At 38.9% G+C, this 25,165-nt stretch overlaps 1 protein-coding gene across 1 annotated transcript in view; it reads left to right on the top strand.

The window, feature by feature from the left end:
• The window catches only part of ptdss1 (phosphatidylserine synthase 1), a 35,499-nt gene that overhangs the window by 2,258 nt on the left and 8,076 nt on the right, over positions 1–25,165 (top strand). The window contains exons 2-10 of the mRNA XM_003219516.4: positions 4,942–5,033; positions 8,812–8,856; positions 11,647–11,771; positions 13,493–13,651; positions 16,461–16,612; positions 17,916–18,057; positions 18,632–18,744; positions 20,767–20,832; positions 24,763–24,862. Of these exons, the coding sequence (XP_003219564.1) occupies positions 4,942–5,033; positions 8,812–8,856; positions 11,647–11,771; positions 13,493–13,651; positions 16,461–16,612; positions 17,916–18,057; positions 18,632–18,744; positions 20,767–20,832; positions 24,763–24,862 (994 nt within the window). The remainder of the gene's footprint in view (positions 1–4,941; positions 5,034–8,811; positions 8,857–11,646; positions 11,772–13,492; positions 13,652–16,460; positions 16,613–17,915; positions 18,058–18,631; positions 18,745–20,766; positions 20,833–24,762; positions 24,863–25,165) is intronic.

The raw sequence follows: 25,165 nt of genomic DNA, 5'->3' as shown, positions 1-25,165 counted from the left end.
AATATGCTCCGTAAAAGCTCCTTGTTCCTTGAGTTAGACAGTAGATTGTTCTTCAGACACACCTCACAAAATACACAAAACCAGAAAGCTTAGTGAAGAAAGAGACTTCTGAATTTTTCTCGTTCATTTCATTCTTGTCAGAACTGGCTTGCTAGCAGTTGCTTCTCTCTGGGGTTTATATTCTTCGTGGGGAGGGCAGTATTTACTGACAGATGTTCTGGAACATTTCTCCTGGGGAAGCTACATCTGACATTTTCATGCAAATATATTCTTTTCTATCCTGTGTATTTTGTTCTCTAGAGCTGTACATGTGAAGGAGTTCCATGGATTTGTGTGAAAATTTGTTCAGTTTTTTTGGGATGATTTTCAGGTCCCTTTTTTTTTAACTTTATGAGGTCCCTGCTCGGATATGTGTTTTGTGTCTAAGGATTGATTTTATGTCCTTGTTAAACCTTTTTTCTCTGCATTTGAGTACTGTACCTACAATGAATAGTTGACTCAAACTCTGTTTTCTGCTACAGTAGAGTCTCACTTATCCAAGCCTCGCTTATCCAAGTTTCTGGATTACCCAACCCATTTTTGTAGTCAATGTTTTCAATATATCATGATACTTTGGTGCTAAATTTGTAAATACAGTAATTACAACATAACATTACTGCATATTGAACTACTTTTTCTGTCAAATTTGTTGTATAACATGATGTTTTGGTGCTTAATTTGTAAAATCATAACTTAATTTGATGTTTAATAGGCTTTTCCTTAATTCCTCCTTATTATCCTGGATATTCGCTTATCCAAGTTTCTGCCGGCCCGTTTAGTTTGGATAAGTGAGACTCTATTGTATATGCATTGCGGTAATAAGATTCATGCATGTATGTGATCTATGCGTGCAATTTCTGATCCTCCCTTTACAAACATCTTTTATGCAGCATTGTTGTAACAAAGTGGCCACAAGTGGTCAATATTATTCACTTACAAGAGAAATAACAGATGAATAATCAAGATTCTTTCTTAGTAGAAAACGGATATTAAATCTGTAGATGGGTTTTATGTATCTTCACGTTGCTAAAGTTGTGCTATCAGGAGCAACCAGGAAAAATCATACTGCTGCCTTTTCGAGGTTAATACATTTATTTTTGAAATCTGAAAGTTTGCAATATAAAGAACCTCCTTCAGTGTTAATCTAGGGTGCATCTACACAGTAGAATCAATACAGTTTGACAGCATTTTAACTGCCATGCCTCAGTGCTATGGAATCCTGGTATTTGTAGTTTGGTGCTGCACCAATATTCTTTGGTAGAGAAAGCTAAAGACCACATAGAGATATAACTCCCATATAACTGAGTCATGGCAATTCAAGTGATCTCCAAACTACATTATTGAACACTGTAGGTGCCTCCTAAGTGTTGCTTTTTTTCCCCCTCCAGCAAATATCTCTCCCTTGGGTTTCTGAGATCATATTCAGCAGTAGCTATCCTGTGATGTGTACATATTAGTACTAGTAATTGATTATCATTTAAATTTCTATAGTTATTTCTATATTTCTTTCATTGTGTTATAAAGGAGCCTGGCTATTGTAGGGAGAGGAATTGCAAAAAGGAAATTGCAATGGCTCAAGAATCTTAATGAAGTCCATATATCACTTTTCTAGTTTGTTCCTCTGTTTAATTTTTAAGCCCGTGATTACAAGAAAGTGTCAGCATTCATCTCAGTGAGACTTTCTATAGAAGAGTAAACTCTCCTGAATTCAATTGAGACTTCTAGATCAGTGGTTCTCAACCTCGGGTCCCCAGATGTTTTTTGCCTTCAACTCCCAGAAATCCTAACAGCTGGTAAACTGGCTGGGATTTCTGGGAGTTGTAGGCCAAAAACATCTGAGGACCCCAGGTTGAGAACCACTGTTCTAGATGAACGGGCATATAGTTAAAAAAATTCCCAAGAGGCCATGGTCTATCTCGGATGTCAGATTTATTGCCCCAGGTATTTTGAGGAGGTATTCAGTTTGCAGGGCTTCCTGTTGGAAACCAAAGTCTATCTCAGATGTTCAATTTCTTTGCCTCTGTAATTATTTACATCCTCTGCAGCAGCATCCCATGATTCTCTATTGCCTTTTAAAGTTTTACACCATGAATTAAGAATGGCTGTACTTGTGAAAGTGTGAGCATATACTTTGCTGTATTCTAATTAAACTTGACAGGTGTCTGGGGACATGCAACCTAATGCCTTCTCCATCAACTAACGGTCCTCTGTTGAAAACTAACCCACATCTGTTTTTTATTGTATCATGTCCTATACCATTCAAGCTGTGTACAACCCATAGGAGAATCCTAGATGATTACAGAGTTAAGGAGCAGCCAGAAAACATGTGACTTTTAGTTAAAGCCGCAAAACATAAAGGGTTTTCAACTCCTTTGTTTGCCTCATAAAGCTACTCCTCATCAGAAGCACTTACCCAAACTCCTTATAGTTTCGTAAGAGGAGGAGCAACTTGGAAAGTGGTTTTAAGCCAAAAATAGTGGGTGAAGTTCCAAGTTTTCTGAGGCTATTTCTGATTAAAGCAAAACACTGGAGAACATGTTTTTAAAAAAATATTTTTATTGATATTATCTTATATTTCATGTTGTAAGTATATTGCACATTTAATACAAACATTCATACCTACACATCATTTATCTCTTATAACATTTCACCATCCTCTTCCCTTCTATATTGTCTACTCACATCTATATATATAAAAGGGTGATGGAATCGTGGCACCGAGCAAAACAACAAAAGTAAAGGCCCCCCAACCTCGAAATTTGACAACACAATCCATCATCCACGCCTTAAGGTTGAAACAACAAAAACTCCCATCAAGAACCTCCATGGGGCCTTAAAACCCCAGCCGTCAGCCTGGCTGGAAGGCCCCATGGTGGTTGGAGGAGGAGGGGCCTCCACGCGGCGGGGCCTGTGACGCCAGCCGAAGAGGAGGGCCGCGAGGCCCCAAGGTTTTTTTTTCTTTCCCTGCGTTCAGGCCTGCAGAGCCAAAGGTGTGTGTGTGTGGGGGGGGGGGGGGCTTCCAGAAAGACGGGCCCACCGTTCCCCCCCCCCCCCCCCCCCGCGGCCTCCTCCATGCTTCACAGGCCGGAGGGAGGCCGCCCTCCCCAAAAAAGCCGCCTCAGCCTCCCGCCAGCGGAGGGAGGCCACGAAGCCCCAAAGGTTGTTTTTTTTTTGGACCTTCAGCCCTGGAAAGCCGAAGGTCGGGGGGGGGGGGGGGCTTCCACAAAGTCGGGCCCGCCCCCCCCTCTCCCCCGCGAAGACGCACCTTGGCCTCCCGCTAGCCCGACGCAGGCTGCCAGGCCCCAAGGTTTGGGTTTTGGGTTTTGTTTTATTTTGGGGTTTGAGATGGAGGCCTGCAAAGACGGAGGCAGGGGTGGCTGCATGGCCGGGAAGAGCCACTCCCCCCCCCCCCCCCCGCCGTGTCCTGAAGACCCTAAACAGCCGGCGAGGGCCCAGGCCTGCCACATGGGCCAGGCCTGGAGAGGCAAACGGCGGCCTAAGGCCGTGAAGGCCTAGGCAGGGCCACCGGGGAGCAGGGCCTTGGCTCCTTGCACCCCCTCCCCCCCCCCCTTTCCCCCTCTTCAGAGAAGGGCCCTCCCTTCCCAGCCTCAGCTGCCTGGGCCTCTTTCTCTCCCCCAGGGATTGAAAAGAGGGGCTGCCTGCCTGGACTCTCAGGCAACAAATATAACACCTAACATTACTGTGGTGTAATAATACAGAACAATATAATCTCTAAAATCAGGACATTAAATAAAGACTAAAATGGGAACTCCAGAAAGGACACAACCAGGGCCAGCTAACACCTCCCAACAAAGGATTCCCCCAGGCAGGAAGAAATAATATAATCTCTAAAATCAGTACATTAAATAAAGAACAACACTCTGAAAATGGGAATTCCAGAAAGCAAACAACCAGCGCCAGCTAACACCTCCCAACAAGGATTCCCCCAGGCAGGAAGCAACCAGGCTTCCAAACAGCAAGGCTATTCAGTGCTGTTCAACCTAACCAAGCAACATAGTACACCCTCAGGGTTTCAAGACATGAGGCTACTCCATCTCATTCAGCCTGCCCAAGAAAGGATGCCCCTATGTAGAAAGCAGTCAGTCTTTGAAACAGCAAGGCTATTCAGTGCAATTCAAATTGGCTAAAAAGCCATTTTCCTACAACGCAAGTACCCAGCTTTCCAAGCAGAAAACCTATTCCATTGTATTCCACCTCACCAAACAAGGATTCACATAAGCAGAAAACACCCAGACTTTAAGGCTGCAAGGCTATTCACTGCTATTCCACCTGGTCAACAAATGATTTCCCTTCAGCCACAGCAATGCGTGGCCGGGCACAGCTAGTATCTAATATATCATCATTCTATTCATTTTTCCCCCTTCCCTCCCCCTCCCCCCTCCACTCCCCCCACCCCTAACACTGGAGAACATGTTAAAATCACTGTATGCTGTGTAGTTTGGGCTTAAATTATATTTTTCATGCACATTTGCTTTTTTAATGCATATTCACTATAACTCTTTTTTGTTGGAAATTTGTTACAGTCCACTCCTGTTGTTTACAGACTGAAAGTGGGCAATGGGCCATTACTCTGAGTGACAATGATGCGCTGTATAATAAAACTGGCCTGGTTATATATATTTGGAATTTTTTTGCAGGGGGATATCTTGATGATGGAATCTTTGGTGCAGAATCCATGGATACAGAATGCTGTGAATTCAAGGGGAGCTAGAAGTTTATAGATATGTACATTGATTGCATGATTAGCATTGCTGACATATGAAATGAAATAGAAGTTTGTCAGGTATAAAGGAAAATACTTTAAATGAGGTTGTCATAGCAAAGTTGACGAGTGCAATGTTTTAATCTCCTTTTGTTGTTTTGATTACCTTCCCTTTTTAGGGATGATACAACCCCAGAAGATAATATCTGGAAAGGCATCCTATCTGTGATTTTCTTCTTTCTTATTATCAGTGTTCTAGCTTTTCCAAATGGTAAGCAACTCTGTTTGTTTTTGTTGTTTTTTTTTTGTGCCTTCCACACGTATATACTGTATTCTCAGCAGTTGTCTCTATAGGACATTTTAATGTCCAAAGTTTCATGGGAATGGTAGGACAAAGTTGGTTTCAAACTATGGTGTTGTAGTAATCTGTTTATTTTGGGCTCAGAAAATTGTTAGCTTCCCACTTTCCTATCTTCACCATGTACCTAGCTAGAAGGCGAATGGACAAGCTTCTGATATAGTGCCAAATTCAAAGCAAGAAGGTTGCTTAAACTCAACATATAACAGAAAACAAAAATAAGATCAGTTTCTATAAATATGAATCTTTTGACTGGTTCAAAAAGAGTTTATTTTTCAATAAAAACATTTTCAATATAAAAAAAATATTGGTGAAGGAAAGAGAGCCTTCCCTGTTGCCCACTGTATATTCTAGTCATTGATCTGTCTATGTAGGATGCATAAAGATTTCACACAGAATTTCTCTCCAGACCTGCTGGTATCTTAGCTGGCATTTTAACTGCTGTGCCAACTCCTTAATTGTATTAAGAAGCTCAGACGAAGATCCTAATTGACTTAAGAGATTTTTGATTCTACATTTGTTTACTCTGAAGTAAATCTCTTTTATGTTTTATAAGTATTACTCCCAAGTAATTAGGCATAGAATTATAGCCTGAAGGGTTCTTTGAGATTTGATCTGTCTATTGCACAGTCATTCATCCACTAGATCACTTAGTTACATTATGTATTCCATAAGCATCTCATGTTTGTTTTAGCCCTTTGTTAGAAGCCTCAGGCTACCATGTCTGTCAATCTTGTTACACTATTATGATTCTTCATCTAGAGTTGGAAGAAACCACAAAAGTTATCCAGTCCAACCCCCTGCTGTTCAGCAGTGCGTATGGTTTGCTACATTAGGTAAAGGGGTCAGATATGAAAGGGAGGGAACATTAAGTAAATCTTGATTAATAAGAATAAAACTCTTAGATTTTCTTATATGTGATGCCCTTGTTGGACATGATGTCATTGTGTTTGGTAAAGGAATTCATGGTGGCTATGTTATCATTGACAGCGGACTGTTGCTGGTACTTTCCTAGCAATAACAGTTCCATGTGTGTAATATAATTATGCAGTTTGAATGGAACATTTGAAAATATCAGACCAAATCTATAGCTGAATTTGGTGGAATATTTTGATCATTGACTGACTACTGGTCTATACTTCCATGGAGAGATCCAACTGCTGATAAGGGCATTATTTCAAACACTCTTGGAATTATCTGGCTTCTAGTTTTTGGATTGCATTGCTTCTTTGGTTCTTGTTACTGGTAGTCAAGTAAAAGGATGAGCAGTTAACAACAGCCAAAATGTATCCCGTGTGGCCCTGTTACTATGGACTTCAGAGAAGTATGGATACTATCATCCAAAATGCCAGTTAGTCAGTATTTTACACCTACAGGACTATACACAATTGCATCATGCCTTCTTTTTACTTAAAGGGCACTGACTTTATATTACAAAGACAGAACCTGATAAATGCATTTATAAATAACATTAGTAGAAAGACCAAGAAGCTAAGTGGATCTATGCCTTCAGCAGTCTTTAATGTTTTGGGTTAGAAAAGCTTAAGGTATCTTGAATTAAGATCCTTTGAGCCATATCATCTGGATTTGTATTTCATCCTAGTGGTGCCTTTCAAAGGTGTTGGTTTCAATTGTGTAGCTGAGAAGAATGAGTTTCCACACAAGTTCAAGCAATGTGCATGGTACATGATACCTTGTTCAGTATCTTATGTCTGATTTTCTAAGAGTTTTTGGTGACCTGTCCAATTCTCCTACCTTTCATCTCTAATCATGCCAACCACATGGTTCTATTGCTATCTGTATATATTGCTGTCTCATAATTGCAAAATGCATAGCAGAAAAGTAGGCCTTTTCAAAGTGATCTAGCACCGAGGTTTCCACAACTGAGGAAACAAAAGCTGAGGAAACAAAAACAATGCTTCAGGCAAAAGTGTTTCTTTTACAGGACAACCCCTTTGCATGTTTAGAAGATTATGTCTCATATTGAGAAGACTTAATTTCCAGGTGTTCCAAAATCCAGTAAAAATTGTGTGTGATACTATTGGTCACATCAAAAAGCCTTGTCTTCAGATTCACCTGGGGAAACCTAGATGAGTCATTTGCTTCGAAGTATCTACCAGGTTTCTACTACAGGCACTTCCTCTCTCCAGCTCATAGCAGGTTCTAGTCATCTCAGACAAATGTCTGATTTCCGTAGATTCTTAATGTTTCTCAGGCTGAACAAAGGTATAGTTCAGTGGATTTGTTCCAAGGTTTAGGGCAGATATGCATGTCTATTTGGCAGTCTTTAACAAGTAATTGAAGACTCAAAGTTGCATGTCTAGCAGTTCTTGCATCTATCTGCTTTCTTTTGTGGAATGAGTCTTTGGGAACCAGTCAAGACTTTTTTCCTACGTTCAAGAGGTTGGAGATGTTTCGGGTAAATATCCCATTTGTTCTGTCAGCAACATCTTTAGTGATGTATATATAGAAATGGTTTCTGACACCTCTTTTGTGCACGACATGAAAGGAAGGAATTGCCAGAGAAAAGGCATCAGGGCCTAGTTCAGTTCTCAGGGGCTTTTACTGAATGCCAAAAGACAAGAAAATTTGCTCAAGCTGCGTATGTGATGAAGTCTGTGATCATTTTATTGAAAGTGTAGGCATGCAACTGAGTGATTGATGTCGTTGTGTGGAAAAAAACGTAATTGGAGACAGATATAGGAACGAGGAAGAAAAGGGCTCTCAGTGACCCATGTTGGAGAACATTTTTCCAGTAACAGGGACCCCTGAAGGATATTCACAATATGACTTGGTACATTGAGCATATAGTGCATGCATATACAATACAGGGTTGTCTCAATATGTCACACACATTTTACTCATAGGCATTTCACTAGTGTTTTTAATTTGTGTGCATTTCTTCCTTGTTCTTAACTGTGTGTTTTTCACTGCCAGAAAAAACAGGCTCCCATTATTGTCTCCACCAAGTGGCAATACTCAACTCATTCATCTCCCTGCAGTTCCTTGTCTGCTTTGTAATGCCAAGTCAAATGTTAGCAGTGTGTATGTGTGTGTTATCTTGGTTTCCCAGTCTACCAGGTGTTACTAACTGGAGTTTTGGATCCTGATTATTCAGATTTCAGTTTTCTAGGAGTCAGTAAGGCATTGTTGGATCATGTGGCATATTCTTAGTGTCTTTTATTTGTCTTCAATGCCCCAGAATTGATGCATCTATAATCCAAGCTTTTTATGTCTGCCATATGACAATGATGGCAGTAGTGAATTGTTAAAGTCATAAGAAGCCTGTTCATAAAATAATATAGCAATTTATATAGATCTGAAGTCCCCAATTTTCAGCAGCATTAGAATTGTTAGGGATGGTAAAGAAGGGCTGAAGTAAAAAAGACTTTTGTTGTTGGTCTGCAGCAGCATGTTTGCAGTAAACAATGCAATAAAGCTTGAGCTGGAAAAAATATAATTCTAATTTTCCAAATTTTCTGTCAGAGGAATAATACTAGGAATATATGTGATTCATTAGGCAAGGTGGTGTAAATAAGAATCTTTACAACAGTTTGTTAAAGCATGTTTAGAATGAGTTTTTGGAGGATAGCATTGTATGTCCCTTGAATTTCGATTAGATATATACTTGGCCAGTGTCTTGCTTACCATCAGCATATTTTCACTTAATAAGATTTTTTCCCCCTTACAGGTCCTTTCACTCGTCCACATCCTGCAATATGGCGCATGGTTTTTGGTAAGTCTTTTAAAAGAGATGGTCTCATATAATTCTACAGCACATTATTGAAAATGCAGTATTTACTCAAGTCTAATGCACCATCAAATCTAATGCGCATCTCAATTTTCAAAACCCTGAAACAAAAAAGGTATTTGCTGGAAAATGTAATGCACAGAGCCAAAAAAAATCATTCTTTGTAATTAGGCCAAAAAGTTGCACATTGCAGTGTCTGACTGCTTACAATTTCTTCTTTAATTCCTGCTTTCAGCAGTGGAAAAGAAAACCTTTGGGTGCCTCTATTCTGTAGAATGAATCCACTTTAATTGACCTGGCTCAATGCTAAGGAGTCATAGGGGCTGTAGTTTGGGATCATGCAGGCTGCCAAAGAAAACTGATGCCTCATCAAACTACATATCCCAGCATTATAAAATAAAATTCTAAAAAACAAAAACAAAAAACAGATGATGTCCCTCAAATAGGAGTTCCAGGTGCAGCTCCTAAAGCAGCTTCCCTTTTTGCTTTGTTTCAGCGCTAAGATTGCCATGTTACACAAATCTAATTTGCACCCTAATTTTAGGAAGGTAATTTAGCCAAAAAAAGGTGAGCATTAGATTTGAGTAAATACAGTAGTTCATCATATGCTTTCTGTAGCAAATGTTGTGAAAGGCTTACCATTTTCCCTTTTGTAGTTTAAATTCTCTTGTTTAGCAAAGAAATCTAAACAGCCGCAGCCCAGTTTACCTGTCTCCCTTTATGAACCACCGCAAAGACTAAGATCTTCTGGGGAGGCCCTGCTCTCGGTCCTGCCACTAACACAGGCACATTTGGTGGGGAGAGAGAAGGCCTTCTCTCATTGTCCCCCGGCTATGGAACTCCTTTCCTGGTGAGATTAGATCAGCTCCCTCCCTCCTGTCCTTCAGAAAGATGGTAAAGACCTGGCTGTGGGACCAAGCCTTTAGGGCAGTGCAATGAGGCAATAATGGGAAACCTACTTCGCTGACCGGAGCCAACATGGTGTATTGAGTTGAGTTGGTAAATAAGGAAGGAAGCAAGCTATAAAATTCCTCCTGTCTCCACTGAAGTAAAGTTACATACACAAAATATTCTAGGACTGATTTTTTGAACATATTAAATGTGTTCCGAATCTACTTCTAGAATATTGGCTAATTTATTTACACTCAGCCCCCACATCCATGGGTCTTACTATGGTCTCTCTAGGAATCTCTAGGTCCTCCTCTGCTGAAAGTTGACTGTAGTGTACCACTGGAGGACCTAGAGATTCCTAGAGAGGTGTTCTCTCAGGTACACCCCTCCCCCTACTGTTGTTGGGGATCTGCATCCATAACCCTAGCAAATGTGGCAGACTGAGTGTATATCCATCTGTTCTGCTAAAAGTTCCTAAAATGATATATTTCATGATCATAAATCCATATAATGTAATTCATCAACATGCAAGTAACACAAATAATTCTAAAAGTCATAACAACGAACATGTAATACAACTAAAAAAGAAAATTATAGGCCCCAATAGATGGAAAAGTAACAGGTGTCATCTGCTTATTTTTTAATATGTTGGACAAAACTACTAATAGTTTTGCTGTTGTTTCTAGCTTTAGTGTTTTAGTGGGATAAAATTGGTAATTGTAAAAGGGAAAAAAAGATGTGTCTTATTTTTATAGTTGTAAAAGTAGGCATAATGCATTAAATGAGAGAGATTCCAGAAAAGGGCCCTGTCCTTCTGTGCCTGCATCCATATCTCCTAAATTAACACCTGGTAAATCTCTTAAAATGATGCAAATAACAAGATGTCTGACATTGATTTGAATTCGTAAATTACTATGAATTTCATTACTATACCACAAGCCTCTCTATAGTCCATAAATTCAGCAACACTGAAAGCCTGCGTTTGAAATAATAAAGAGAACGCTAGATTACAACATTCTTTTACACATAGCAGTTTCTAGATTCTGTGTGGATGGAAGAGGAGCAGATCAAAACTCTTTCCTCCTTCACTACCTCTATTAACCTTTTGAAAATGAGTTTGTTTTCACATATTGATAGATCTGGAGAAATTTTCCAGGAGCTCCACCATTAGTTCAGAAAATGGGCCTTGGGTTAGTAAAGTGTGGACGTATTTTTAAAAATATTGCTCTATAGCATTATCATCTGTAAGCATGTGAAGTAATTGAAACCATCTTGCTGTTGAGATAACCACAGAGTTTCCATCATGAAGCTTTTGGATGACCTCCAAAATCTACTCAAAGTCACATCTATTGTATGAATGACAGATTAAATCTTTTGCTTTAGAATTTTTCTTCCAATTGTTTATGTACTTTTTTCAATGTAATCACTCTGACCCTTGTTCAGTCTCTGAAGTGGAAGTGCTAGAATGAGGTAACAACGTGCAAAAATTACCACAAACACTGAAAGCATTGTTAATGGTTGTCAGTCCAGATCTGAAAAATTTACTTCTTTGGAATGCAAGTGCTAGAATCCTCCAGCCAGCATGACTATAGGTTGACTTTGTGTTATAGCCCTCAAAAGCAACTTTGCTATACCTTAGCCATCCTCCTCCTTTTTTAAGTATTACTTGTATATTTTGCAATAACAGTAACACACATGCTCCTCACTATGAACTAAAAGAAAATCTGAAGTTATGGAAAAGGAATTTGTTTAATATAAGAACATTGTTATAGACTATAAATGGAAATTAATATACATCACCATTCCTTGTGCATGATTTTCTTTTTCCTTATACAGACCAACCTCCTACACATTTCATTTCATTTGAATTTGTTTTCTTTACAGGGTTGAGTGTTCTGTATTTTCTCTTTCTGGTGTTCCTACTCTTCCTTAACTTTGAGCAGGTAAAATCAGTAATGTATTGGCTGGATCCTAATCTCCGATACGCTACAAGAGAAGCAGACATAATGGTGCGTATTGATGGTGTTCTAGCTTGTGCATACGTACTTCTGTCCTGGTGCTACTGTAGCTCTGCATTAGAAACAAAATGGAGTGATAGGAAGGCCCATGAGGTCTCTTCCAACTCTACTATTCTATGATTCTATGAAGCAAATCAGAATTCTATTGCTATTCCACTAGAAAAATCAATCCAGTTCTGATAAACCTGTCCCCAAAAAAGGATGTAGTGAAAAATACAATAATTCTGCATATGGAATATTTTACATGTACGAAGATAGTGAAAAGACAATCAAAATAATCAAAGGACTGGAGTATTTTCTGTAATATGAAAGTTAAAATACTGGGCTCCTTTTAGTTGGAGATAACCAAGCATTCTCCCTTCCTTCAGATTATTTTTTCCTTTAAGTAAATGGAGAGAGGAGTGGATTTTAACAATTTGCCATGGAGAGCACAACTAGGAAAAGCTACTTTTTTGAATCCCCAAGTAAACATGACTGGTGGGACTCCTATTTTGAGCACTGTAGTTAGTACCTTTTTTGAGTTTGGCACTGAGGCTATGCAAAAACAGAAAACATACACTGGCAGCATTCAGGGTGGGTCCCTTTGCAGCCCTGATTGGCTGCAATTTCAATGCCATTTTTTTGTTTTGAAAAAATAGTCTTTTTCCAGGTAACTAAGATTGCAGCATAGCCACTGAAGGCAAAAAATGAATTTAGAAGTATTACAGGAGTCAGCTCTCAATTTTCTGCATACCTTCCGGAGTAAATGATACAGAAGTGACTAAATATTACTATAATCTGGAGTTATGTGAGATGTATGTTACCTTGCTTTAGATTATGTTGCTCATTTAGATTATGTTGGGTATAATTTTTCAAATAACATTACTCAAGATTTTTAAAAATAAATGACTACACAGCAAGAATGAGTAGAATGTGAGTTGGTTAAAAATAAATCTTGGGAATTATGGATTTCTGTGCCTGTTATCCCAAATTAGCAAAATATGCACTTAAATATCTATATGAGACTAGACTGTAATATGTTTGCAGAAATACACTCCTTGACTTAACTAGTAGGTTGCTATTGTATTATAAAGCCCTATACGCTTTGGGTCCAATCTATCTTCGAGACCGCATCTCCTCCTATGAACCAGTGCAGGATCTGAGATCTGCCAAGGAGATCCCACCACCATCTCAGGTACGATTGGTGGGGATGAGAGAGGGCCTTCTCAGTGGTGGCTCCCTGGCTCTGGAATGCCCTTCCTAGAGAGATTAGGTTAGCCCCAACTCTCCAGACCTTTCGGTCTAGCCTAAGCCTAAAAACTTGGCTTTTTAACAGGCCTTTGACCCTGAGTAGTCCATTGTGGTTACATGTGAGGACTAATTGTTACTCTGGCACCTTAGTTGTTTTGGAGATGCCCAGTTTATTCACAGGTATTACTGTGTTTTAAATCTAAAAATTTATCATTTGATGATGATTGTCCGTTCACTTGTATTTGGTTAAATGCATGCACTTTTTTATGCTCATGTATTTCCATTTTATATGTGGCACTTTAGAGTGCTTTTGTGATCCGCCCTGAGTCCCTCCAGGGAGATGGTGGCAGGGTACAAATAAAATTTTATTGCTGTTGTTGTTGTTTTGTTGTATTTTTTTCTAAAACCTTTTCATAATAGTCTTTAACTTCTGCTTCTCTCTGTCTACCTCCTTCCTCTCTCTCTCCCGCAATTATCAACAGGAATATGCAGTGAATTGCCATATAATCACGTGGGAACGAATCCTCAGCCATTTTGACATATTTGCCTTTGGACACTTCTGGGGCTGGGCAATGAAGGCATTGTTGATCCGCAGTTATGGTCTGTGCTGGACTATTAGTATTACCTGGGAGTTAACTGAGGTAGGTTATATATTTTGGAGTGACATGATGTTAATGCACCATGCAGTTAATACTGTTTGATGATTCTGGTGCACTTAAGAATGTGCCAGCAGCTACACCCCAGCTGAAACTAAACAGACCTTGCAAATGCCATTGTTTTATGAAGGAAATGTATATCCTTCATTTGAAATATGCCCTTTTCAGTCATTGTTGCAGCTTTACCAGTTTTCACAACATCACAGATAGAAATCAAGTTGTTTACTGAGATAGGAAATAATTGCTGACTGTTTGATGAAAAGTTTTCCTCCCTTATCTAAGTGATTGAGCTGCCCAAGGCCGTTTATTCTGGCTGTTCAATATACTTATCTTTTTAAGTATTATTTTTAGTTAAATGTACATAAAAAACAAAAACCCTTCCCCAGAATGCATAAAAGCAACATAGCAAGCAACACATAGAAAATGTCATTCTCCAGTATCATTCAAATTAATGACAATTAGTCCTTCCATAAATTCAGTACCATCAGCTCTCTGTATTCCACGCAATCTTCATCCATGGATTCAACCCACCACCATCGAAAATATTTCCAAATCTCTCCACTTGAATGAGTATGTACATGGGATTTTCTTTAATACTTTGATCCTCTGTCTGCTCAAAAGGCAGTCATCTGGCAGCCCATGAGCCAGTTGTAATGATAAAGGGGTAATAAGAAAAAATAAAATAAAATAAAAATAATTATAATAAAATGTAAGTATAGTTTCACACACAGGAGAAAAAGATAATGCATGTAATGCCTAATCCTGAATGTGATGTAATCATGAAGCCTGTACAATTATAGAGCTTTATTTTGGAGGCTGAATATTCGTTTGCGAATGGGTTTTGCTTATATAGTAAAATCAGTCTCCAGATCCTGTTTGAAAAATAGAGTAGCTTCTCAAAGTATTGAAGGTGTCCATTACTGCAAAAGATTGCCATGCTTATTTGATAACAGTAGCTGAGCTTTGAATTTTGCCTGCTGAAGCCATCTGTGTAAGTCTCCTATCTAATGAATTTCACTTCACAAACTAAGAGATGTACTACTGGGCCATTATTTCTTAACTAACTTTCAATATATGTAAACGTGTTACCATACCTCTCAACTATCAACATGATATTGATTGGTTAGGCTGTTTTAATAATTGCCTCCATTAATGAATGTCAATACCAAAGCTGATTAATTGTTTCATTTATCTTCAAATACTGCAACTGTATGCCCTTAGGTCAAAAAAGCATTAGTTTACATAAGACTGATCCTTTAGTGCTGAACATTGATTAAAATCATGTGTGGTTCATATTAGATCAAACTAAAGATTTTAACAAGACTGAATGAAATCTGTATGGATGGCTTGAAATCATACAGTTAAGGTTCAAAAACAGGTATTCAGTTATTCTAATTCTGTTTACAGGCACCTCATCAGCTGATATAACACTGAATAATATTGTCATATTGTCATGCTACTGTCATTTGAGAACATGCAGTCATGACTTGACAAAGCAACCATAATAATGTGTTCTTACCAAGAAATAATCTAGAACAGTGATGGGCAACCTTTTGAGCTTGGTGTGTCAAAATTCGCCAAAAAACCAAGCATAACTCATGTGGTGTGTCACTTCCGAGAAAAACCCATAATTTTGCAATATTTATAGTTTAAATATCAAAAATGTATAATTGTAACTAGATTTAATATCGTGTTCCCTCATCGCGTGGGTTACGTTCCAGGCCCACCCGCGATAAATGGAAATCTGCGAAGTAGGGCCCTCGGAGCCAGGCCCTCCCAGGCCCACCACCGCAAAGGAATGGATAAGAGGTGAAAACTTTTGCAGGGAAGAGAAAGAGGGTCAGGGAGGGGTTGTCATGGCAACAGGGAGAAGAGTGGGTGTGGCCAAGCCATGTGCCCGATGCCGGGTGCAGGCCCTCAGAGCCAGGCCTTCCCAGGCCCACCACCACAAAGGTGGGCCTGGCTCCGAGGGCCCGCACCGGCCAAGTGGCGGGCCTTTTTCCTCCCCGCCCCGGCTGGACCCCTGAGGGCCCCAGTTGCGATGGCATCCCTGTGCACAGCGCTATCCCCTCCACCGCCCCAGGGATTTGGAGCAAGCCGTACTTGGATGAGAGAGCTCAACTGGCACACCAAAGCCACCTCTGACTGGCATCAGGCAAGTGGGTGCTCCCCTCAAGCCCAGGCTAAGCTTACCTGGTGCCCTCCGTGGCCAGCACTGCCTGCGCTGCTTGATGTGACTGAACAAAAACCCTCCTCAGAACCACAGCAGCGGCTTCTCTTTGTGCCCAGCCCAGCCTGGGAGGCCGGTGGTGGCTCTCTCTCCGTTTCCTCAGCTCACCTTCCCTTCCCCCGCCATGCCTGGGCGGGGGAAGGGAAGCTCCCCCTCCTTTTTCGCTCCCTCATCCGGGGATTTGGCCACTTCCCCCGAACTGAGGCAGTGGCCCGGCCTGGTGGAGCCCCTTTTGCTGCACTAGCAGCAGCCGCCACACTGCGGCAAATTTTTCATCCTCGGCTACTGCACCTGGCCATGCAGGAGCCAAGGATGAAATGTCCTTCTTGGCATGCGGCTGTGTGTCAGCAAAAATGGCTAGGCGTGTCAGTGCTGACACGCGTGTCATAGGTTCGCCATCACTGATCTAGAACCTTCTAAAATCATACAGGACTAGTATTTAATGTGTGATATAAAATGTTTTATCTAGTTTTTAGATCTGTTTTTATGTAAATTACATTTGTATATTTAAAAAACTTGTTTATATGAATTTCTCATCCCAAGCCTTTTTGCTGTATCCTGTAGCTGTTCTTCATGCACCTACTGCCTAATTTTGCTGAATGCTGGTGGGATCAAGTCATTTTGGACATCCTGCTTTGTAACGGGGGTGGCATCTGGTTAGGCATGGTAGTTTGCCGTTGGTTGGAGATGAGGACCTATCACTGGGCAAGCTGCAAGTAGGTGCCAAATACAATCCATTAAGCATTGTATGAATGACATTGTAGCAAGGATCCAAAAATGCTCAAATGAAAAATGTTTCCATGTTTAGCTGAGTTGCCCATTTCCCTTTCCAGCTGTACCTCCTTGTGTTTTGTATGCTGTGACCATATGTCATAACCAGTAATTGAAACAAGCAATATCAAGTTGGAAAAGTAGGAATGCCCTTATAGTTGGGCTTTGCAACAATAAGTGCACTATCAAGGCCTCATGTAATGGTTCGTCACAGAAAAACAACTATTGAGTTATTAATGATTGCATTGCTATATAATTATATAATACTTTAATATATAGTTATGTAAAATACTATGTAGTTATTGATAATAGCTGAGTTGTTAATGATAATGTAATAACAAAAGTATTATAACAATATAATAAATGTACCCCACCTTCAGGGGCAGCTACTGGAGGATGCAAACAAATGCACTGGCAAAGGAAAACTGGAAAAGCCTTAGAGTCTCATTTATTGGCCATAACTGGTATGTGTCATTTATTGACCCTCGCCAGTTGCTGCACATGTTTATGTGCAGAAAAGAAAACACAAATTAATATGAGAGTTTGCTAAATACTAAAACTGACTTTGATTGTCTCAGTTGTAGTTTGTGTGTGTGCACACGTCTTCAAGTCACCTGTCAAATTATGGTGCCCTTGTGAATTTTTTATCGAGTTTTATTAGTCAAGGAGTATTTAGAGATGGTTGTGCCAGTTCCTTCTTCTGAAATGTAGCCCCTAGTATTCAATGGTGTTCTATCCAAGTACTAACCAGGCTGGCTCTGCTTAGCTTCCAGAATCAAACAGGATCTGGTCAGCAGTTGTTTCTTGTTCCCTTATCATTAACTGAAGGGATAACAATTCAAATTTATTCAGTTTGGAGATACCTCAAGTATCATTTTTTAAAACAGGTTTCCCCAATGAGGCACAATTTTTAAAAGAACATAATGGTTTAAATTATCAGTTTGAATATTATAGTAAATTAAAAAATTCCTTTGGATCATTTAACTATATTGCATCCAAAGGAAGACACTTGCATGTGAAAATTGTGCTTTATGTATGCTTCTTTTTGTAGCAAGTAATTGCTTGCTTAATCAGAATACTTACTAAACGCTGTTTCTGAATGCAATTTTCACTGTAATATGTCCATGGCCACAACATGTCCAATTGCAATTTGGTAGATCTGTGTTGTATTATGACTTGTTTGCAGCAATGCAGTTCTAACTTACAGGGTTTTTTTCTCCTCCCCCCCTTATCATTGCCTGCTTTCAGGGATATTCATTCAACCACAGGTAAAATCAAGAGAGCTGTATTGCAGTTCACTCCAGCAAGCTGGACATATGTTCGCTGGTTTGATCCCAAATCTTCATTTCAAAGAGTGGCTGGAGTATACCTTTTCATGATTGTCTGGCAGGTAAAAGATGTACAAACAAACATTAAGCATTGTATGAATGTAGTTTTATTGACATCAAAGGCTTAGGTGTCTCTGCTGATCTCCTGGTCACATTTACTCAGATAACGTTATAACTAATGTACAAGCAATTGTGAGAATATGTATGGATATTGGTTTTTAAAACATTTTGAAATAGTTTCCAAGAGTGGCATGAAAATAGCAGAAATAAATCAAATAGAAACTAACATGAAAGCATTCACTAGAGGTAGTTAATTGCATTTAAAATCTTGGAAAAATTCACTTTAGAAATACATCTTGGAGAAGACAATGATACTGAGGAGAAAATGGAAGGAAAAAGAAAGAGGGGTTGACTAAGGGCAAGATAGTTGGATGGTATCTTTGAAGTGACTGGCTTGACCTTGAAGGAGTTTGGGAGTGGTGATGGCCGACAGGGAGTTCTGAAGTGGGTTGGTCCATGAGACCATGAAGAGTCGGAAGCAACTGAATGAATAAACAACAACAAAGAAATACATCTAAGTTAAAAGAAAAAGACATTTTAAAACTGAATCTTTTCTTCTTATTTCTGTTTTTGCAGTTGACTGAACTGAACACATTTTTCTTGAAACATATCTTTGTTTTCCAAGCAAGTCATCCCTTAAGCTGGGGTAGGATCCTTTTCATTGGAATCATCACAGCACCTACTGTCAGGTATAACTTTTGTTTCTTTGATTCATGTGCTTGAAAGTAAAACTGCTTGTGTTCAAAAGGGCTTAGTCTCTTTGATGTGTGGTTTCATTTATCACCGAAAAAAGAAAAGAAAGCCCCTCCTCAGCTCTTTTGGTTGTGGTGATACAGGCCTGGTTCAGGCACTATGGTAAATCAGGGATGAGTAATTGTAGGAAGTTAAGGCGCTCATTTGGCCCACCAGGAGACCTTGGAGGGGTTCATCCCTAGTCAAAGAAAAATGGGTTGTTTGAAAATGCCCCAAACATCTTCTAGTGGGTGAATGGATTGTTTTAAGATCAGAAGACATCATTTTTTAAAAGAATCAGAAAATAACAGGAAGTCACTTCTTGTTACTTGTGGTTTTAGAAAAAGCCTCTCCTGGGTCTAAAATGGCCAAAAGGACCCAAAAACACGGTGAAAATGCCCCTGCGAGTGCTAGAAAAAAATAGGAAACATGGTGATCTTTTTCGTTTAAAAAAAATGCCTGCTATGAGATTCAGTGGCAGACAAAATTGGTTCTGGGAGCTGCATGTAACTTCCAGGCTTCATTTGTGAGTTTGGCATCACAGATCCTTGCATGGATACCTGGTGTGGGTATTGAGAATAGTGTGGATATCGATGAGAGGATTTCTCATGGTACTATCAGTCACAGTATGATGTGGAATATGGATAGTAAGAGCTTGTTTGTTCCTTCCAAAGATGCTCATATCACCAGTAGTGATCCTCATACATATACATTTCCCTTTCTCCCAGGCACAATTAGAAGAATGAGGTGTGCTCCAACTTGTGCAACTCCGGATGGTTTAAACCTCGAAGGGGGGTTGGTTGGTGGGGGGGGGGATACTTTAATCTGATGTGGGTAATATGCAGTCTGCATTTGACACAAAGTGGCTTTTTTCCAGCCTTCCAAGCCATACCCCAACCGAACTACACCACTGAGATCTGGCATTAAAGGACAAAAAGCCGTTAAAGCAAGCAGATGCCAAATTGTGGCATTAGAGCAGAAAAAGGTCCATTAAAACAATGAGTTCCTGCTTGTTTTAATTACTTGGTTCACTTTGTGTGAATACATCTGCATTGAGCACAAGAGGAGTGATATTAGTTCTTGGATGCGGTGAAATTGCCCACCACTCTTAGAATCTGAATCCTTTGTTTGGGAATAACAAAAATCTGAATAATTTAAAGATGAAAGCAGAAGATACCAACTTTCTTCTCTGCATCATCTAGGAGGCATAGAGGCAATTTTGCCATGTTTTTGGGTTCCCTCCAAGTGTAGGTTCACAGGAGACCATTTTGAGCCAGGAAGTAAATGGAAAGTAAATTTCAGATCATTTTATGATTATAAAAAGGCCTTCCCTGGGTCTGGGTCTGAATCTGAGGAAGCTAAAAGCATGAAAATTGCTTCCTCCATGTATTCTAGATTTGCAGGTTGTATAGCTGTAAAAAAAAAAAAACAACGAATGGGTTTAAATGCAGCTCATCAAGATCTCCAAAAAAGCTTTGGGAAGTCACATTTTCTATCCTAATTTAAGATAAGACATCCCTTTATGTTCTGCAATTTTACATTTTCAAAAAACAAAAGTATTCTGTTATGTAAGTTTTCTTCCCACTTCCTTATTCTCTGTTGTACGCATCTACTACACAATTTAACAAATTTCAATATCCAGTTTCCTTATAGTAATTTGGCAGTTAAATATTGCAAAGAGAAGCGTTTAAAATCTTTTCTGCTTTGATTTTGTGATTCCCTGCCTTGCTTTGTTAGAAGACTTTGCAGTGTTTCTTCTTTCTTATAATTTGGAACAGAGACCAAAGAAGCTGTGGTTTGGTACAGTAGAGTCTCACTTATCCAAGCTAAACGGGCCAGCAGAACCATAGATAAGCGAATCTTGGATAAGTGAGACTCTACTGTATTTGTAATTTAAATATGTATTTATCTGCTTCATTAAAGATTTGTGCTTTTCTTTTTAATTTAGCATTTTATTCTTATTTTTGTTACTGTTACAGACAATACTATGCTTACCTGACAGATACACAGTGCAAACGAGTAGGAACTCAGTGCTGGGTTTTTGGGTAAGTCTGTTGTTGAGAAGAAGAGACTTTGCTTTGCCAGACTCCTAATTCAAACTCATTGGGAATTAGATTGTTTTTTAAAAAATGTTACTACTGTACATTTATTATTTCTTGTGTACCCCAAGGTAGCATACATATCAAGCCTGAACAAATTTGTACCCACACACTGGCCACTGTCAAAGTTACGTAACCCTACACCTAAATATAACAGTGGTAAGGAAACAAACATCTACACCTTTTAAAAGAAGACATTCAGACCATCAAGTTACCAAAATAGCATTGTTCAAAACAGCACAGTTTCCACTTGTAGAGAAGGTCATGCTTAGCTAATGGATACTGAGAAACATTTAAACTCCTTTGTGCCTTTGGAAATTTTTAAAGAGACTAATTGAATCAGTTGTCTTGGCCATGCTTAAGAACATCTCCTTGTCATCAATTGCTCCATCTCTGATCCATTTTAAAAGGACTTTAATGTCATTAGAGCAGCTACCATTTGTTCCCATTCTAGCTAAGATCAAAATAATAAAAAAGATTTTAACAAAGCAATAGATTTGCTTTCCTGAGTAGTTTGTTTGTATGATACCATTGGTATTCTAATTAGATGGAAAAAGGTGACCGCAGGGCTTGCCCAAAACATTTTTGATGCCCAAAGAAGAAAAGTGAACAAATACTTCTTTCCCGCTAATTAACAGAACTTGGAAAGTAGTTTTTGGAATAACTGCTAGTGTGACAATTGCCAAAAGTTATAGGGATTCAAGTTTTTCTGGATGGGTTACCTTTTGAATTTAAGAAAATAGTTGGGCAGTGGATCCCCAGATGTTTTGGCCTACAACTCCCAGAAATCCCAGCCAGTTTACCAGCTGTTAAGATTTCTGGGAATTGAAGGCCAAAACATCTGGGGTCCCACAGGTTGAGAACTACTGCTGTAGGAGAAACCATTTTTTTGTTCCTACATGTTTGGAGAGAGGCTCAGGACAGCTTTCTCGGTGATCATTTTCATACTACAAAACTCCCTTCCAAGGGTGTATCTATACTGTTAAATGAATTCAGTTTGACACCACTTTAATTGCTATGGCTCAATGTTGTGATATCTTGAAATTTATAGTTTGGTGGGGTACCAGCACTCCTTGATAGAGAAGGCTAAAGATCTTGTAGAACTACAACTCCCAGGATTCCTTGGCATTGAGCCATGGCAATTAAAGTGGTGTCAAACTGCATTAATTGTCAAGTGTAGAGAGATTATACTAGTCTTCCTATTTTTGTCCTTCCACTGGCAGGCAAAGACTTTCTGTTGAGGCAAGGTTTCCTCAACTGATTGACTGCTATGGACAGAGGTCTAGAATGGGCACACTGGGTCTTTTAAAAAATACTTTGGTTTCATGTATTGATATCGTGGAATATTAAGCAGTTTTAAAGTAATGTCTATTTTATTAGTTTATCCCATTTTAATTGTATTCTCTTATGTGCAATTTATTGTTTCTTTACTGTTAACTGTTTTTAATTAGGCTAGAAATTGCCTTGCATCAGAGTCTGGAAAGAAAGGATATAAATCTATTTATTTCAAATTTATTTCAAATATTTCTATCCCGCCCTTCTCACCTGGAGGGACTCAAGGCGGCGTACAATTGGCAACAATTCGATGCCGATACATCATTAAAAACAACAACATATAAAAATATATTACAACCAATTAAATACAGTATAAAATATAAAACATAAAACATATGCTTAAAATCCGTTTGTCCAATATCCTCCTATTCATTAGATTCATTAGATTAGAATATCCTAATCTAATGAATAAAAACGCTAGCTAGGTGATTCTAGGTGTTGTTGTCCAGATGAAGTAACTTTCCCAAGTTCTTGTAATAAAAATAAAGCAAGACACACTGTAAAACTCTCCTAAAATGCAGTTTTAAAATAGTTAAAATTGAGCATTTTCAAATATTGAAGGCCTTGCAAGCAGTAGTGCTCTGGCTGTCTGCCTGAAGCTTAAAATATATTGATCCACCCTCTGTTCTTTGGGTAGAAGGTTCCACAGTGCTATTACAGGAAAGGCCCCGTTGCATTTACTCATCAGCCATTTAAGTTCATGAAATTCTCTTCTTCCTGCCTGCTTTTCCTCTTAGCATATCCCTTCCCATTGCTGCCTCCCTCCCTGCTACTCCACACTGCCAAAATTTGGAATGTAAGCTCAAGAGCAGGGACTTATGCTGTTCTGCTGCTGTATATAGAGAGCCATGTGAGCTAAAGTAAGGAAAGGAATAAATGCCTGAATACGATTGTGATGACAAGGTATTTGTTTCTCGTCTTTTTTTGCTGCTTAAAGCTTTGATGACAACTAAGATTTAAATTCTGTGGTCTCAGTATTACAACCTGAAACCAGAAATTGTCTAGTTGACATCTAAAAAGGTTTCAGATAGAACACATCATGCTATTAAATAAAAGCAGATAGCTTAAGAAGAGATTGTGTTGTTAAAAAGAGATTCTTAGCCCATGGCTCTCTATCTAAGATGTTTGCAGCAGAATTCATACATTCATTATTTGGTTTAGTTAAGGTGATAAATCGGGTTTGAAGAATTATCTTATGAGATGAACTTATATGTGTGTTTTTCATGGAGGGCTCATTGAGTGCTCCAATGGTTGATTCTACTACTCAATTATAACAAGTACCACTTATCAAATAATCTGAACTGTTTTACTCTGCCTGTTTTTAACTTGGTAAGCTGTTAAAGCTTAAAGCTGTTAGCCCTTTAAAATCATTGTGTTGTTTATCTTGTTTCCAGTTGATCCTTTTGTTGTATGATGGCCTAAAATCTTTTGATTGAGGGTGAGATATAAATACTTTAATAAAAGCAATAGCTAGTTTGTAACTGCAGTTTATTCCCCCTCCTGTTGTTTAGAAGGATGCGAGTGAAGTATTACAGTACAGATTCCATCCTAATGGGAATGTTCTTTTCCACCCAGTCAGTCAGTATGTTCAGTGCTCATTCACTCATTTTCTATGAGAAACATTAGCTCGCTAGTTGTTGTTTTAAACTTTTGTATTTTTGTAAACCTTGGGTTTGCCCCATAGCATGCTAATATTTTCCCCCTTTTCTCTATGTCCTCATTTTGGCTACAATTCTAGTAGCACTCAGTTTCAGAATTTGCTAGTAGGAGGAGTAATGACAGTGTAGTATTTGGTCCTATTACTACTCCTTTATTACTAGAATTAATATGTATTTTTATGTATGAATGAGTAGGATTTCACTGCCTTCTCAATCAGAAGCTATCAAGGTAATGTGCAATTAGTCTCTTCTTCTCAAGACATTTTCAAACATTTTCAAAGTGCTTATTATGCTGCCATCTTTTTGTGGATATCACACGTTTATCTGAATATTCCGTTCCATAAAGATTTCACATTTGCATTACAAAGCAATTTTACCAAGATGTAAATAATTTCTTAAAGGACCATCCATAAAATATCCTGTGAGATGAAGGAAGAGTAGAATGATGAAAACGGATATATAGACAGAGAGGAAGTGCTGGTTAAAAGTCTCTGTGTTGGGAGTGGGGGGAAGGATAGCTTTTAAAAGTGAATTCCTTAAAAATGGCCCCCTAACTTTGCTTTCCCATTCATAACATGAAAGGTATAATGGCTGGAGTCCTGTTGAACCACTATGCTAGCTTGAGAATCACTGCAAACAGTTGCACATTTTCGGAGGCTGTTCACATAGATTTTTCTGTAAACAGTGAGCTCAGAGCCTTGGTACCCTATACAGTCAGTTTTATAGCTCTAGGCTCCAGTATAACTTCATCGGTATATATTTACACAACACTAAAAGCATTTAGGATTTTGACCTACAAGCTTCTTCACAGAATCTTAAAGAAAAATATGATTAAATGTGCTCTGTGTTCAATATTGAAACATTCCTTTTGTTATTCTTTCAGAGCTATTGGTTTCCTTGAAGCTATTGTATGTATCAAATTTGGTCAGGACCTCTTCTCCAAAACGCAGATATTGTATGTGGTGTTTTGGCTCATTTGTCTGGTAAGTGGCTTTTCCTCTTAGTTTACACATCTTAAGTGTTTTACCCCCTGAATACCATACCTAAGTGGTATCACAATATTTCCATGTTGTTGCAGTTTTCCTTAAATATAAGTTAGAATCAATTGAGGCAACTGCAAATTATTCAAGCTTGCATATCTTTGCACAGCTAAACTCTCCCTAGCTGCCCTATCTTAATCAACTCATTGGGCCAGGAGAGTTAACTAGCATAGTAACTTGTTTTCATGGGACTCACAGAGAGAGAGAGAAACATACAAATAAATCATTTTTTTCTTATCACTGCTC

This window comes from Anolis carolinensis, chromosome 4, assembly GCF_035594765.1.
Source record: "Anolis carolinensis isolate JA03-04 chromosome 4, rAnoCar3.1.pri, whole genome shotgun sequence".
In the NCBI taxonomy this organism is placed as follows: Eukaryota; Metazoa; Chordata; class Lepidosauria; order Squamata; family Dactyloidae; genus Anolis; species Anolis carolinensis.
Note: the sequence above shows the minus strand (reverse complement) of the source record. Positions and strands in the feature narration are given on the sequence as shown.